At 36.9% G+C, this 15,300-nt stretch overlaps 1 protein-coding gene across 1 annotated transcript in view; it reads left to right on the top strand.

The window, feature by feature from the left end:
• The first annotated feature begins 739 nt into the window (after positions 1-739).
• Positions 740-15,300, top strand: part of SPATA16 (spermatogenesis associated 16) — a 181,268-nt gene continuing 166,707 nt past the window's right edge. The window contains exon 1 of the mRNA XM_032484198.1: positions 740-1,385. Coding sequence (XP_032340089.1) covers positions 774-1,385 — 612 coding nt within the window. The 5' untranslated portion in view covers positions 740-773. The remainder of the gene's footprint in view (positions 1,386-15,300) is intronic.

Here is a 15,300-nt window from a genome sequence, read left to right on the forward strand (position 1 = left end):
TGAATCAAAAGAGTGTTGGTTATATTTTTGAACATCAGTGATTTAGGAAAGTGCCTCATCTTCAAACAGTACAACATTGATACCATTGCTACAAAGATATTAATACAGTAGGACTCAAGATAAATATATGGCTTCACATTTAATGAGAAGGTGAAGGTCATGCTCTTATGCTTTCAAGTCAGTTCTGAACGATGGTTACCTTTAAAGCTGTTTAAGCTTAAGATTTTCATTTCTAATAGAAGAAACAAACTGAGGAAACATTGTGCTCATAACATTTCTGGAAGCCTTTCAGAGGAAGCAGCTGTGGTTTCTTCAGACTCCCAAGTCTATTATGCAGGTTAGCAGTATATTTTATAATGAGTTCTAGACCACCTGCCTTTCTGAGGAAATTAATATTGAGTCAGATTTTGTCTTTTTTGTCCTCAGTGGCTATGTATAACGTTTTCCTATTCGATGAATTTGGGCACCCCATAAAAAAAAAAGTTCACTCAACGTTGTTCAGCTATAGATGATTATTTTTAAGACATTGTCTAAATGTGTTTTCAACAAATTCTTGGCAAGTTTTGAGACTGAAACATATTACTTCCTTAGTAAAACAGCAGATAATGTACATACAGTTTTACTTTTAAGGTTATGAATACCTATAATAAATACAACAGTATTTTAAATGAATTTGACTATAGCCTGACTATACTAAAGACATTGGAATTTCAAAATTTTGTTTTAATTATTTTTCTTCTTCTTACCCCTACAGGAGTTTCAGGGGGGAATCAATGGATTCAGGAAGCAGTAGGAGTGTGGAGAATACAGTAAATAGGGTCTATCCTGGTCAACTCATTCCAAAGATGAACACAAGCAAGAAAATGTCCACCCTGGCAAACCCACCCAGCATCCTGGAAATGCCACGAGAGATTAAGAAAAGCTGTAGAGATAGACAAGTAGAAATCACAATTGAAAGAATAAAAATGGCAAAGAGCATCAAAGAAAAACAAAGCAATGATTTAGAGAAAGTGGCCTTTAAAAGGAAGGCAGATGGTGAAGAAAAGCCAGCTGGAAAGAAAGAGGCAAAGATGATAGAACTTGACAGTCCGTTGATCACCCTGCCCCTGCCTCATATCCCCTTAAAGAATATCATGGATGTGGAGGTGAAGTTGGTCTACGTCGATGAAGAGGACGTGAGCTATGAGTTTGTAAAGTCCTTCATGCCCACTGGGATTCGGCCAATATACCGAGCTGCTGAAATAGTTTACCCTTTGCGTGTGCTGAATTTCAGCATTCCGCCTCAGATTGACAAATGGCTTCAGGTAGCCTTAAAGGATGCCAGCTCTTGCTACAGACAGAAGAAATACGCCGTGGCGGCAGGACAGTTCAGAACAGCACTGGAGGTATGGGATTAAAGAAAATGTAGATTGGTGACAGGAAGCTGTGAAAGGGAGAGCTGTAATTACATTAGCAGCTCTGATCATTCTGTAATGAACAGTGATCATGGGATGAAAATACCAAATGATATCGGGGCTATGCAGGTCCCAGTTTACATAAATAGGATGTGCCTGCAAATTAATATGCCTGTGTGCACTTGACATACAGAAATCACCCCCAAAAGCATATCTCATGCTTTTTCTTTAACAAACTCAGCAGTGAATGGTCATATATTAAATGCAGTTGGTTTTGTAATTTAGATGTACACCTATAAAAGCCAAAAAGTTTTAGTACAGGGGTGGTGAGCAGAATATAGATTCTCAAGAAATAGGCAGTTAATGAGTATACAAAGGGTCCCCTTTTGACATGTAGTCTTCATGATTAAACATAACCATCTTTACTCTTTAGCATGTGCTGATAATTTATGCATAATACTGATTAAAAGCAAAATAACACCATTCTACCTTCCCATCAAACTTCACTTTCCTTCCCATTCTACTAAGCCTTATGAATAATTATTTTTCTCTCTGGAAGCAGGTAAGTTGGTCAATATCTCGGCATAAAGAAACAGCCCATGAGCTAAAATAAATGTGAGACTCACCAATAAAACACAAAAAAAGGTAGTGGGAAAAATTGCACCATCTCATGACTCAATGAATTTATAAAACGACCAGAGTGTATAACCAGACGCCCCACTGGCTTGGCAATATTGGTGACTGAGTATTTCATTAATTACAAAAAAAAAGGTTTTTTCAATGCATTTTATATAGGCCTAGAGGCCACTGGAGATACAAGAGCTGAGTTAAGACATGGTGCCTTTCCTCTAAAAGTCCAGTAAGGTAGATAAACCAGTGAACAGAAATAGAGACGGCATAAAGGAGTGATTGATCCACCATGGGACATGGGGCATGGGCAGTGTGAGAGGTCTGTGATGGAGATTTAAAGAGTAAAGTATTATCTCCACTGTTACTTGCCAGTTAAAATGACTACATCTACAATGAATTATTAATACACAATATGAGACTAAGGTGCCCCTGAATATTTAAAAAGAAACTCTAAGCACAAAAATAGGAGGCCCAAAGAGACATGAAGTGATGAGGTAGCACACAGTAGATGCATCTATGAATATTTCTGCCTTTATAAAGTCTCATTCACACAAAGGGAAAAGTGATGCACTATGTAAACTTCTGAACTATATAAAAACTGACCCCCCAAATTAAGTTATCCACCAACCACTGAGAATCCCCTGCTGTTCTGTGAGCTAAAGACTAGAAAGAAGCTTCTGACTGAGGAAAGGAAGCTAAGTAAAGACTCCTGGAAGAACTGTGGGCACTTCTGTTAGGGCTATTTTCAGCTGAAAGTTTTTTGGGGGAGTGGGGGGCAGGGTTAAAGGTGTAATTTTATAGGTAAATAAAAAGAAACATTTTGACAATGGAAAGAAAAGGCATAAAATAAGACAGAACATAAAATTCAAATTAAGTCTAGGTAGAAGCAAAAGATATCTGCATTCACTGGAAGAAAATATCCACTTTTTTCCATAAAAATCACTGTTCAAAATTGTAAAATTTGAATCAGATTTTAATGACCCCAAGGTGTGTAACTGTACAGGAAGATGCTTGTGTTCTGACTCTACTGTGCACATTCTCTCTCTCTCTCTTCCCCTCTTCTCTCTCTCTCTCTCTCTCTCTCTCTTTCACTTTCTTCCTCTTCTCCCCCTCACTCAAAGGTTTTCTGGAAAGAGTTGGATGCTGACACTAATTACTGGTAATTAACAAAGGTAATTATTTTGAGACCAAAACTTAGCTTAGACATCTGGCCTAGCTTTTGTCTAATTATCTTGGGAGTTAACTTTTGAAATCTTACCTAGAATGTCTCTTAATAAACCAGAGTTACTGGGAATATAAAAGATTTTTAACCTCTTTAACTCTTTCCTCTCCTGAATTTAATTTCTCTTAAATTTAACTTCCTCAGTACGGAGTGTTCTCGGGCATTATTTAATGTCTCTCTTGCTTTTCCTTAGGTCCTAACATGACTTTGAGTAAGATAGGGTGGCTGAACAGAGACCACGGCATAATGATAAAGATCACACATAAGAGACAGATGCATCAATATTTCAGTGTGTGGAGTTAGGATCAAATTTTGGGTGCAAGTGACAGAAACCCAAAATAACTGTGTCTAAAGCAAGAGAGGTTTTTCTTCCCCACATAAATGTTAGGCAACCAAGCGCTGGTATGGGGTATGGGGCGATCATCAGGGTGCCAGATGCTATTTTGTCCCTCAGGATGTGGCTTGTACTTCATGATCCAAAATGGCAGCTCCTGCTGGTGTCATCACATACACCTTCTGGCCATCCAGGAGGGGCAAGAGGAAGGGAAGAGGCACACTGCGTCCTGCCAAGCACACTTTATGGAAGTATCAACACCGTTTCTAGTCTTCTTTTTTCTTTTTTTTTCATTAACCCAAATTTAGTTATGTGGCTGCACAAACCTACAAGTGAGACTGGAAAATATGGTCTTTATTCCCAATGGCCCTAACATTCAGGGGTGCTATTACTGAGGAAGAAGGGGAGAATAGATATGGATACTGAAGGATAACAAGCAGCTTTCCCATGGAGGGCTTATTACTTGGGAGGCACTGAGAGGCATACAAAATGCTCGTCCACTGGGTGGTACAAAGTCAGCTGTACAAGTCGACAGCAGACTGACTGTGGTTAAAGGTAAGATGATGGAAAAGAAATAGAAAGTAAAAACTGGGGGAAAACCCTGGAAATTTGTGAATATTATTAACTGATACTATAACTTCCAATTTCTCTAATAAACCCATTAGAAATATTCTGCTTATATGTTAGTTTCCCTGTGTTCTTAACAAAATATTAAATTCTTTTGTTTTTATAAAATAGTCACTAACTAGATAGATAAATGTATGACTTAAAAAAAACTTATTGAAGTGTAGTTGATTTACAGTGTTAGTTTCAGGTGTACAGCAAAGTGATTCAGTTATACATATACATGCATATATATTTTTCTTTTCAGATTCTTTTCCATTACATGTTATTGCAAGAAACTGAATATAGTTCCCTGTGCTATACAGTACGTCCTTGTGATTTATCATTTTTATATATAGTAATACATGTCTGTTAATCCCCAACCCCTAATTTATCTCTCCCCACAATTTCCCCTTTGGTAACCATAGTTTGTTTTCTATGTCCATTAGTCTAGTTTTAGTTTGTAAATAGAACTTGTATCTTTTTATTTTTAGATTCCACATATAAGTGATACCATATGATATTTTTCTTTCTCTAGTATTTTATAATGAACAAGATAAAAATGGTATGCAATGATTCAGAAGATAACAATTTAGCTTCCAAAAAGCAGTCAACTTTAATCTCTTAGGATTTCAGAACACAGGTGTTTATTTAAATGTGCTTCATGAAATAACTTTTTTTTCTATGCCTTCTTTTTACTATATAAAGTTGAACCAGTTAGGTAGGTAAGATTAGCCCTTAGCTCTGTAACCAATTCATCAATCTTTGTTAAAATCAGTTATCATTTGCTCTTCTGTTTGAAATCACAGCAGAAGTCACACCAGAGGGCAAAAGGTATAAACTGAAGATAAAAACACAACTCTATATTAAATCACATTTTTATGCCTAGGTGTTATTACCTGCAACTTTTAAAGAATAAGTATATAAATTCACCCTCTAGTAAAAATAGTAGGGATTCTATTAAAATGAAGAAATATAAGACACTATCCTCATGTAGTTGCATTTGCATTTTAAGCAATACACACATTTTCAACAAATTGCTTAGCTGTCAATAAAAATTATGAAGAGATTAATTAATAAACATTCTAGCTGCACTGTTCATGGGGAAAAGAATAATTATTGATAAAGTAAAGACCTATAGGAAAACTTAAGGTCTGGAAATATACTGATCATATTTTTCTTGTCATTTATAAACATTCAAAGAAATTATTAAAGGTTCTCAAAAGTTTGCAGCATGCAATCTAAACCGTACCATTATTTCAACCTTACTCTTAAGATCTCAATAATTGAGAAACTTTCACTTTTTGAATTAGAATAGATCTACAATGAGGTATCACCTCACACCAGTCAGAATGGCCATCATTCAAAAGTCCATGAATGATAAATGCTGGAGAGGGTGTGGAGAAAAGGGAACCCTCCTACACTGCTGGTGGGAATGTAGTTTGGTGCAGCCATTATGGAAAACAGTATGGAGATTCCTCAAAAAACTAAAAACAGACTTACCATATGATCCAGCAATCCCACTTCTGGGTATATATCCAGAGGGAACTCTAATTTGAAAAGATACATGTGCCCCAATGTTCATAGCAGCACTATTTAGATAGCCAAGACATGGAAACAACCTAAATGTCCATCGACAGATGACTGGATAAAGAAGTTGTGCTATATTTATACAATGGAATACTACTCAGCCATAAAAATAATAAAATAATGCCACTTGTAGCAACATGGATGGACCTAGAGGTGGTCATTCTAAGTGAAGTAAGCCAGAAAGGGAAAGAAAAACACCAGTATGATATCACTTATTTGTGGAATCTAAAAAAAAAAGAAAAAGAAAAAGAAAAAAAAGGGCATTATGAACTCATCTACAAAACAGAAACTGACTCGCAGACATAGTAAACAATCTATGGTTACCAGGGAAAGGGGGTGGGACGGGATAAATTTGGGAATTTGAGATTTACTAAAAACAGATTTTAAAAAAAAGTTTCTTCTGTATAGTGGAGGGAACTACACTCAATATCTTGTAATAACCTTTAATGAAAAAGAATATGAAAATGAATATGTGTATGTATATGCGTAACTGGGACATTGTGCTGTACACCAGAAATTGACACATTGTAACTGACTATACTTCAATTAAAAAAAGAATAGATCTATACATGCCTTTCAAGATTCGTAGCTTCAAGCAATCCCACTGAACCACTCAAAGAAGACAGAACACAGCTTAACCCTCACCAAACAGAATTTAAAATTCTTCCTACTTCATCACATAGGAACTCCTTGAGGTGCTAATCTTTTTTTTAATATCTTGATGCTATAGTCACTGATCTGTGAAGTTAGACTAATAACTCACATTTATGGAGCTCTTTCTATGTCCAGTACTGTATTTTACATTCTGGGAATATTTACATTCCATTTTCCATTTTTTTCTAACAACAAACATATGAGATGTGACTGTGACTGTTCTTTTGTTGCTAATAAGTAAACTAAGGGAGATATAGGTTAAATAACTTGCTCAAGGGTCAACAGTTAAAAGTGGTAGAGCCAAGAGATAGACCAGGGTGGTCCGGTTCAGAGCTCACCACCTTAACCACTATGTCTTTACTACTCAAAATGTGAGTTTGTTGGAAATACAGAACTTTGAGCTGTGCCAGACCTGCAGAATCAGGATCTGCATGTTAACATCCCAAGGTGTCCTTGTCCGCGTTGCCGTTTGAGGAACTTTTACACTGTGTGAGATGCTGACGTTGAACAAAGTTGCCCTTCAATTAAAACTTTGCAGTTTGATTCCCAATTTAAAATGCTCTATGCCCCTCACTAATTTCATAGGAAAGAATTTCTTTTTAAGCATTTTTTTCTATAAAAATATAGTTCAGAACTTTGGGATTTCAAGGGTAATAAAATTAAAAAAAATTGGAGAAGGGAGAAAATTGATTTTATATTTTTTATTGCGCAAGAACATTACAAAAATTACCATCTATTTCATCATTATTTCATAAAAATATGGAGCAGTTTAACATTGAAAAGATAGAAAGAAAATAGGGCATACTCTCAGAATGAAGTTTTTTTAAAAAAAAGATTATAATTCAACTTTATGAAAAGTTGACTAAATTGTCTTTTTTTGTATTGCCCCTTGGATCGGTAAAACATTGGCCTGAGAACCAGCTTTTGGGAATCACTGTTCTAGAACACATTCTCTTTATGGTAAACACTAGGTATCCAGGACAATTGAACCCGCACCAGGGCCTTCTTATGAGATTACTTCCAGTGTAATGGAATTTGGTATGAGGCAGGTCCATTTTGGAACCCATCCAAGGGGGTTTATTTAATGAAGTAGCAAAGATATCTCATTATAGGGCAGCCTCACCTATAATTGCTCTGCTGAGAATAATTCTGTAACCAATCTCTAGGGCATGAAAATGTGGACATCCCAGAAAGCTTAATGTAAATGGATTCTAACACAGATAGTTCCTAGTCCAACGTAATCAGGAAATCAAGTTGACCAAATTCACTGAGTGCCTGAGGGAACCTCACATAACTGTGGATTTGCACAGGGATTCAGTGTGCATTTCTTAAACTCCTGCTGAGGTCCAGGCCCTTTTATTGAAATAATCATCATAATAATCCTCAAAAACAGATATTATCAGCCCCATTTCACAGATTAAAAAAAAAAAAAACTGATGTTCTATGAAGTTAAAAAGCTTACTTAAAGTGAACCAGCTAGTTTGTGGCATGGCTGAGATCGAATTCAGGTGCCCTGATTTCACGTCAAGAATGATTTACACTCTAGCTTTTCATATTTCAATGTGTATAAAAGTTGTGTAGGAGCACTGTTAAAAATGCAGATTCTGATGCTTCAGGTCCCTGATGCAGCACCCAGATAGAGGCCTCATTTCAGATAAGGTCCCCAGTGATGACCATGCTGCTGTCAGGGACCACTCTGAGTAGCAAGGATTTATGCCATACCAGTGGTAGGTTTGTGAACGCCTGCCCCATTGCCTATCTGGCAAGTTAGCAATAAGCACGTTCATGTGTCTGGTTCACGTAGCCCTAGGTGGCCACGTGGGTCCAGAGCTGTGATGGACAGAGCACCAAATCTGGAGTCAGATTATCTGTGTTTGACACTGCTTCTGATAGCTAATTGCTGTGTGACTTTGAGCAACTTTCTGAATGTCTTAGAGCATTGTTAAGCAGGAATGATAAGAAATAATACTCAACTACAAGGTGCTTTCGTGGAGACTCGCTTGTTAGAAAACATGATGAATTTTAAATCCATGTACAGGGTGTCACTGTATTTCTGAAGTTTCTCATTTCCTTGTACACTATGTGTTTAACTTAAAACTTTAGCACCCCAAAGGATTTTGCCCAATTCAGTAGCTTATCATCATTGTTTTAATCCATATCCCTTTTTCCTTTAATTAACATTAAAAACATACATAGTATTATTTTAATGACATATGAAATGAAACCAAAGCAAGAGACCAAAATAATTCATTGCTTTTTACTCTATTCCCTCTTTCAGAAGCAGTGATCTAAATTAAACACAATTTTGAACTATTAACTACTTCTGACAAAAAAAAAAAAATACAAGCTTTCACTTGAATACACAAGCTGTTATGCTAGAAATAGTTCATTTTTTCTTAGTAGTCACATATAATTTGACTGTTGAACTCTGTATGGTCAGAATTAAATATTTCAGTTTTTACCTTGATTGTTGCCATCTTTGTCCCATTCAGGGACACCATAGCTAGTAAGTACTTAATGATAAAAAATATTTTTTAAATGCTATTAAATTTACATAACAGGAAAATACAAAGCAAATACCTCCCTTAATCTCAAAATAAAACAATAAAATTAGATATAGTCCTATAATTAAGCACTAGTTAAATAAGACCAATCTCCGGAAGAGCAGAATTTGCCATTGTAAGAAAAAAATACGTTAATACCACTAACATTCACTGGCTCTTTCAGTGGAGGGGATACAAATATACATAAAACTCAGTCCCTGCCAGCAAGAAGTCAGAGATTAGAGACAAAGAATAGGCTCCCACTACCTGCATTCCAGGATTTTATTTGCATTTTCAAGTTATGTACTTTTTCTATTTTTAGTTTAGTGTGTTGTTATTATTTATATCTTTAAAGGTTTTTCCTGAAATGTGTCCTTCAAGTGGACATTTAGAAGGAAGGACTTCCTACATACCTTGATGTAGTTTAATTAATTCCAGTGGTCATCAACTTGACCTCAGTGGAATCAAAAATATCAATAGGAGATTTAAGCTACACAAAGGAGAGGTGATGTGTGGTTAAAGGAAGACAATATTTTTCAGGCTGAGTATTATTAGTGTGTATGTTCATGTATGACCAAAGCATTGTGCTGTACACCACAGATTGACACAACATTGTAAACTGACTATACTCCAAGAAAGAAAGAAAGAAAGAAAGAAAGAAAGAAAGAAAGAAAGAAAGAAAGAAAGAAAGAAAGAAAGAAAGAAAGAAAGGAAGGAAGGAAGGAAGGAAGGAAGGAAGGAAGGAAGGAAGGAAGGAAGGAAGGAAGGAAGGAAGGAAGGAAGAAAAAAGAGAGAGATAGGGAATGGGAAGAATGTCCAAGGCGACTCCTCTGTTTGGTGGCTTCCTGTTCCTATGGAGGCTGTTACCCAAACGGCCCTGGCTCCACGCCCCCCACCCCTGCCCCCAGCACACCCACCCTCCCACTCATCTGACTCTGGCTAAGCTCCCCTCCCTTTCCTGCACAAGAGCTGCCACTGACACAACAAGGAAAGGAGCAACAATTCTTACTCACATGCAGCACCCATAGCCCATAAAGTGAGAGAGCTTGCGGGCAGGGAGATGGGGAGAATCAAAAGGAGGGAAAGAGTAGACAATGGGGCAGGTGAGGGTTGCAAGACAGGCACTGGCTATCGCAGAGAGAACCACATTTCCCCATAGTGTGAGAGTGTGGAGGGTGGGGAGAGGTGACTAGGAGAATTTTCAATAAGCAAGACTGTAGTATAACTTGTATCATGTTACAAATGAAATAGAGTCACATTTCATCTAAAAATATTATGAACCTTGTAGGTTCTTGACATAATTACAATCACCCAGGGGAGCTATTAAATATATCCAGATGCCGAAATCCACCCTTAGAGAGTCTGATACATTCTCTGGGGTTCAGGCAATGACCATGCCTGGGGCACTGGTGTTTTTTAGATTCCCAGGTCATTTTATTGAACAGCTAATAGTTGAGAACCACTAGCATAAAAGATGCTCATCACTTCCTTCTCCTTTAAAATCACCTACAATAGGTGTTACCCCATGTGTGCTTATTTAAAGGGAATTAAGAAAAGCAAGATCTAAACATTTTAAAGCATCAAGAAAAATGTGAATGTCATTGTCATGAAAATGTACACTTAAAATAATCTCAAATTCACTTAAAAAGCAAATTAACTTAATGACTACTTTCCTGTTAACGCTAAGAAATAGACTAACACTAAACACCAGTCAGGATTAGTTAATACGTGTGTCTGAAATATTAAATTCGTCCCATTAGTGATAACCTCACAAAAAATGAATTATTAATCCAAGGAAGCTGAGCAAGATCTTTTTCATGAGCAGAATCATTTCCATAGTTTATGAGTGGTCGTTATGGGTTTGATTCAAATGACAGTAAATGTTAGCGTGTTTTTAAATGTAGTTAACTCTTCACATTGTTGTGAATCAAAACCTAACCAACTCAGTCACTGAAGTCTGACACAACCCTAAACTGTTATTCAGTTTGATGATTCCATGTTGAGGTTCACAGACATTAAAAAAAAGATGATTCTTATCCAAATGTTGGATAATATTGCCTCAAATTTCTCCCACTATCCAACTTTCAAAATTTCCTCCAAGGCTTCCAAAGCCAGATAAAGTTGAAAACAGCAATCCTCTCTCTGTTTCCTCTACCCCTTTCCAGCCTTCACACATCACGCCATGTGATGTTCAAGCAGACTCTGCAGGTACTGAGTCGATGAGATCCACTTGAATTTGTTTACAGAAATGTAGCACAGAGTGAGGCTGTGGTTACTCTCTTGATTCAGATTATCTAGAAGAAAGTTAGGGGAAAATTTCCATTTCAACATATGGTTATTAGTTAACTCTTCTGTTGCCTCATCTGACATTCACTAAAATAGAGAATACTTTCTTTCCACCTGAGAGATGATTCTGTTTCTATCCAAGAGCAGGATGTAGATAGGCAGGGTGTAATAAAAAAGGGAAAACAACTTTCACTGCACTGTCTCAGCGTGGTTTCCTTATTTCGAATGAATTGTTACCAGTACCTTGAACATCAGATTCATATATACTTGAATGCCACTACCAAAGTATATTTTATATCCAAAAATAAATAACTTGTGGAATACTTGTTTTGGTCTATGATGATGATGATAGTGATGAGATGATGATTCAAATTATGCTACTAATCAAAGAATAATTAATCACTGATTTTGTGGGATAAGTAATACTAAGAAATCAACCACAAATTTTTAAGTAACCATTTTATCATTACTTTCTATCAACTTATTGAGTGATACAGCAGTAAGAGAACATTATATGACAGGGATGTGGTTCTCAAAGGATTTAGAGTCAAGCTTTAGACAGAAGTTCTATAACAATAAGGCAATTAGAAATCTATCAGGTGTTCAGTGATGTGAAATGCCCATGCAGAACAAAGGTTTAGGATAGGAACGTTCGATTGGAATCTGTGATACACATTTTATGAGCATGAACTCTGTGTGGCAGGCACTTTATCTAAACTAACACCTCTAATTCTCACAATAACCGGTGAGTTGGGAACTATTATTATTCTCTATTAAAGACAAAGAGATAAAAATGCATAAAGTACTCATGGAAATGCTGAGAGGACTTTGGGTGAATTTAAAGGTGTGAATGAACCTAAAAAGTAAAGAGCTGAATGGAAAAGTAGGGTGGGCAGAGGGGATGGAAAATGAGTATGCTATTTGAGGGAAAACTTACTAGCAGGATGTAGAACTTGAGAAAAGAATCATGAAAAAGAATAAGAACAGCAAGGAGATGGGACGGCCAGAGGAAGGCATTATTATGAAGTAAGAGTGGACAGAGCCAGATTCTAGATGGCCTTAAAAACCAGGCAGAAGAAACTGAAACTGGTATTGAAGGAAATAAGTGGATTCTAGGATAAGGAAGTAATAATGTAAAAAAAAAAAAAAAAAAAAAGGATTAAGAATCAATGAAAGAAACATTGAGTAATTACTACTTTATCAACCCTTGCTGGTTATTATAGGAGCTACAAGGATGTATAAGATTTCAATCCCAATATTATAGCTCTTTATCCTTTCTTCAGTTACATCTGTAATATAATTATACTCTTCTAATTGTATACATTTTATTTGTCATGACCCAAGATTGATTTCAGGGGAAAACAGCCAGGGGGATGAGAGTATGAAGAAAGTATAAAGAGAAAACTCCAGGGTAAAACAGGAAGGAGTAGAGTGTTGCTACCATAGAAAGTGAAAAGCACAATGGGGGGAAATAAAGCTGGGGGAGCTGGCGGGTGGCCAGGGAGCCATGCAAACTTTGGACATCCAGTAGGTAACAGGAGACCTCTCAAGAGGATTAACGTGGGGAATGGTGGTGACAATGACCTATTTACTTATTTATTTTTGCCACATCACTTTAGTGTATGTAAAGAACAAAAGCAGTGCTCATCTCTGGGTTATAGCCTATTACTGGGCTATGAAATCAATTTAATGAACTGTGACCAACATTACATTTAACTTAAATCAACAGAATTGACCTGAGATACAATGGAAAATATCAGAATTTGTGGAATATTGGAAGATAAGTTTTACTCTGTGAAAATTTTGTTCCTGTTATGTATCCAGGTATATCTATATCTATCTATAAATAGAATGGTAGCTAGGATAAAGAAAAATAGGTCCTTTTTTTGTACTCTCTTACTCTGTGTGTGTGTGTGTGTGTGTGTGTGTGCATGTGCATGTATCTTGACTGTGATGTAAAACACATTTCTTATCATGGATCTTGGTCAAAAATATTTGAAAGCCGCTGGTTTGGAGGCAGATTTGAGAGGGAAAAGACTAGAGGCCGATGGGAGGTTATACTTGTGATAATCTAGGTGAGAGAAGTAAAAGGTAGACCCAGATAAGCAATAGTAAGTATAAAGAGGAGAAACCAAAGTGAAGGAAAGAAGGAAGGAACAAAGGAAAGAAGGAAGGAAGGGAGAAAGGATGGAAGGAAGGAAGAAAAGAAGGATGGGAGGAGGAATGGGGGAGGAAGGGAGTAAGAAAAATGTTCACATTTTGGTGGCAGGTGAGAAACAAAGAAGCATTTTCTAAGGATCAAAGTGCCACCAACTCAGGAACGTGAGCACACTTAAAGAAGAGGATGAATACAATTTTGGATGTGTTTTGTGTGAAGGCTGGTGGCAAGTTCAGGTGATGGCAGCACATTTGTTGGTTAGAGGCACGCAGGAAGTGTAGCAGAGAGTTCCCAACCAAAGATAGATATTTGGAGGTATCATTCATAACTGGTGCCACCTGAAGTGTAGTAAGAAAGAGGGATGAGGAAATAATCCTAGAGAACGTGAGTAACTAAGAAAAGACCACCTCTCAGATTAAGAAAGAATGAGACTAAATTAATGAAGCAAGAACCCTAAGACGTTGCTCCTCATGGACTGGAGTCTTTGGGAAAACATCTAGTTACAGAGTTTCTAAAGGTAGCATTAAGAGTAAAAAATAATCATTAGCTGTCAGATGTCCATGAAGATAACAACTTTAATGGCTATCACTGCAACTCAACTAGAAATCAAGACTGGGACTGGGCACTAGTTTAGCAAGCCTGGGAAGGAAGTAGTTTAGATCTGAAAAGTTAGACTAACCATGTTCATACGTCTCATGTTTAAAATGTGGACTAGAATTAAGCAAGCATAATTTCACAAAATGACACAATAAATCTTTGTCTCATTATATGATTGAGCACAGATGATATAATCTCAATAATTTCTGTTAAAAGAATAAACCATCACCTGCAAATAATGCCTGATTTCATTGCTTGTAATCAAAGGGAAAGCTGTGCTTGCAGGACACAGCCTTTCTCAATATAGCCAACTGCCAGAAGCAATGATGAGGTTGGAAAGGGAAGAAGCAGGAAAAGAGTTCAAAACATTTAGCTTGAATGGAAAGAAGAAATGCAACAGTAGTTCAAAGAGAATATAGAGTGATGGGCTGATTTTCATATTTTTTAAGGATATGGATACTGGACAGGATTATATTGAAAAAGTCCACAGACAGAATAAAAGTAATGAAAAGGTGTGAGATCGCCTAAGGAAGTATTAAGGGATGGGGGTCTGGAAACAAATTGAAAGGTTAGATTTGAACACATGGGAACCTGTTTCACTGAGATAGGAAGGAAGAGTTTTTATGGGCGGAGGGTAAATTGAGAGAATTTTTAGATTTTTTTAATTGAGTTGAAAGCAGTTGAAGAATTTGAAAAAGATTGGACAGACAATAGAGACAAACTAAACAAAGGCTAAATAGGGTTAAAGCAGTGGATTCAAGGCCTCTCTATGAGGGACCATGAATCTATAGTGACAACAAACTGCAAAGTTATGTGATTTTCTACATTGTGTCTCTGACCATCCAAAAGTTTTCATTGACTCAGAATTTAGGTTTTGATGAAATGGATCAGAGGACAGAATTATTGTGACTAATGATGAGAGAGTGATTATAATGGTGAACTGTGGGTCTGGGCTGGGCAGGAAAGGACAGAAGAGAGCGTTCGATCTGAGAGGGTATATAGTGGTCCAGGGACTGACCATTGAAGGAAAGGTAACTGAGGCTAAGGGAGTGAAAGAGCTGAAGAACCAAGAGGTTTGGTCAAGGAGTGGTATTGGAGTGTAAGATTTGACAGCTTATGTTCCATGAGACTGGGTTATTAGTGAGAAGAGTTCAGGAGTTTTAAAAAAATAAGTGAGAGGTCAGGATATTAGGTGAGTCATCCACAGCTGGGTCTGAAGTCACTCAGGATGATGTTGGGACAAAAAGCAAAGAGGAACTGTCATCCAGGGGTCAACTCTTAGTAAATGT

The sequence above is a fragment of the Camelus ferus genome, chromosome 1 (genome assembly GCF_009834535.1).
Source record: "Camelus ferus isolate YT-003-E chromosome 1, BCGSAC_Cfer_1.0, whole genome shotgun sequence".
Lineage (NCBI taxonomy): Eukaryota > Metazoa > Chordata > Mammalia > Artiodactyla > Camelidae > Camelus > Camelus ferus.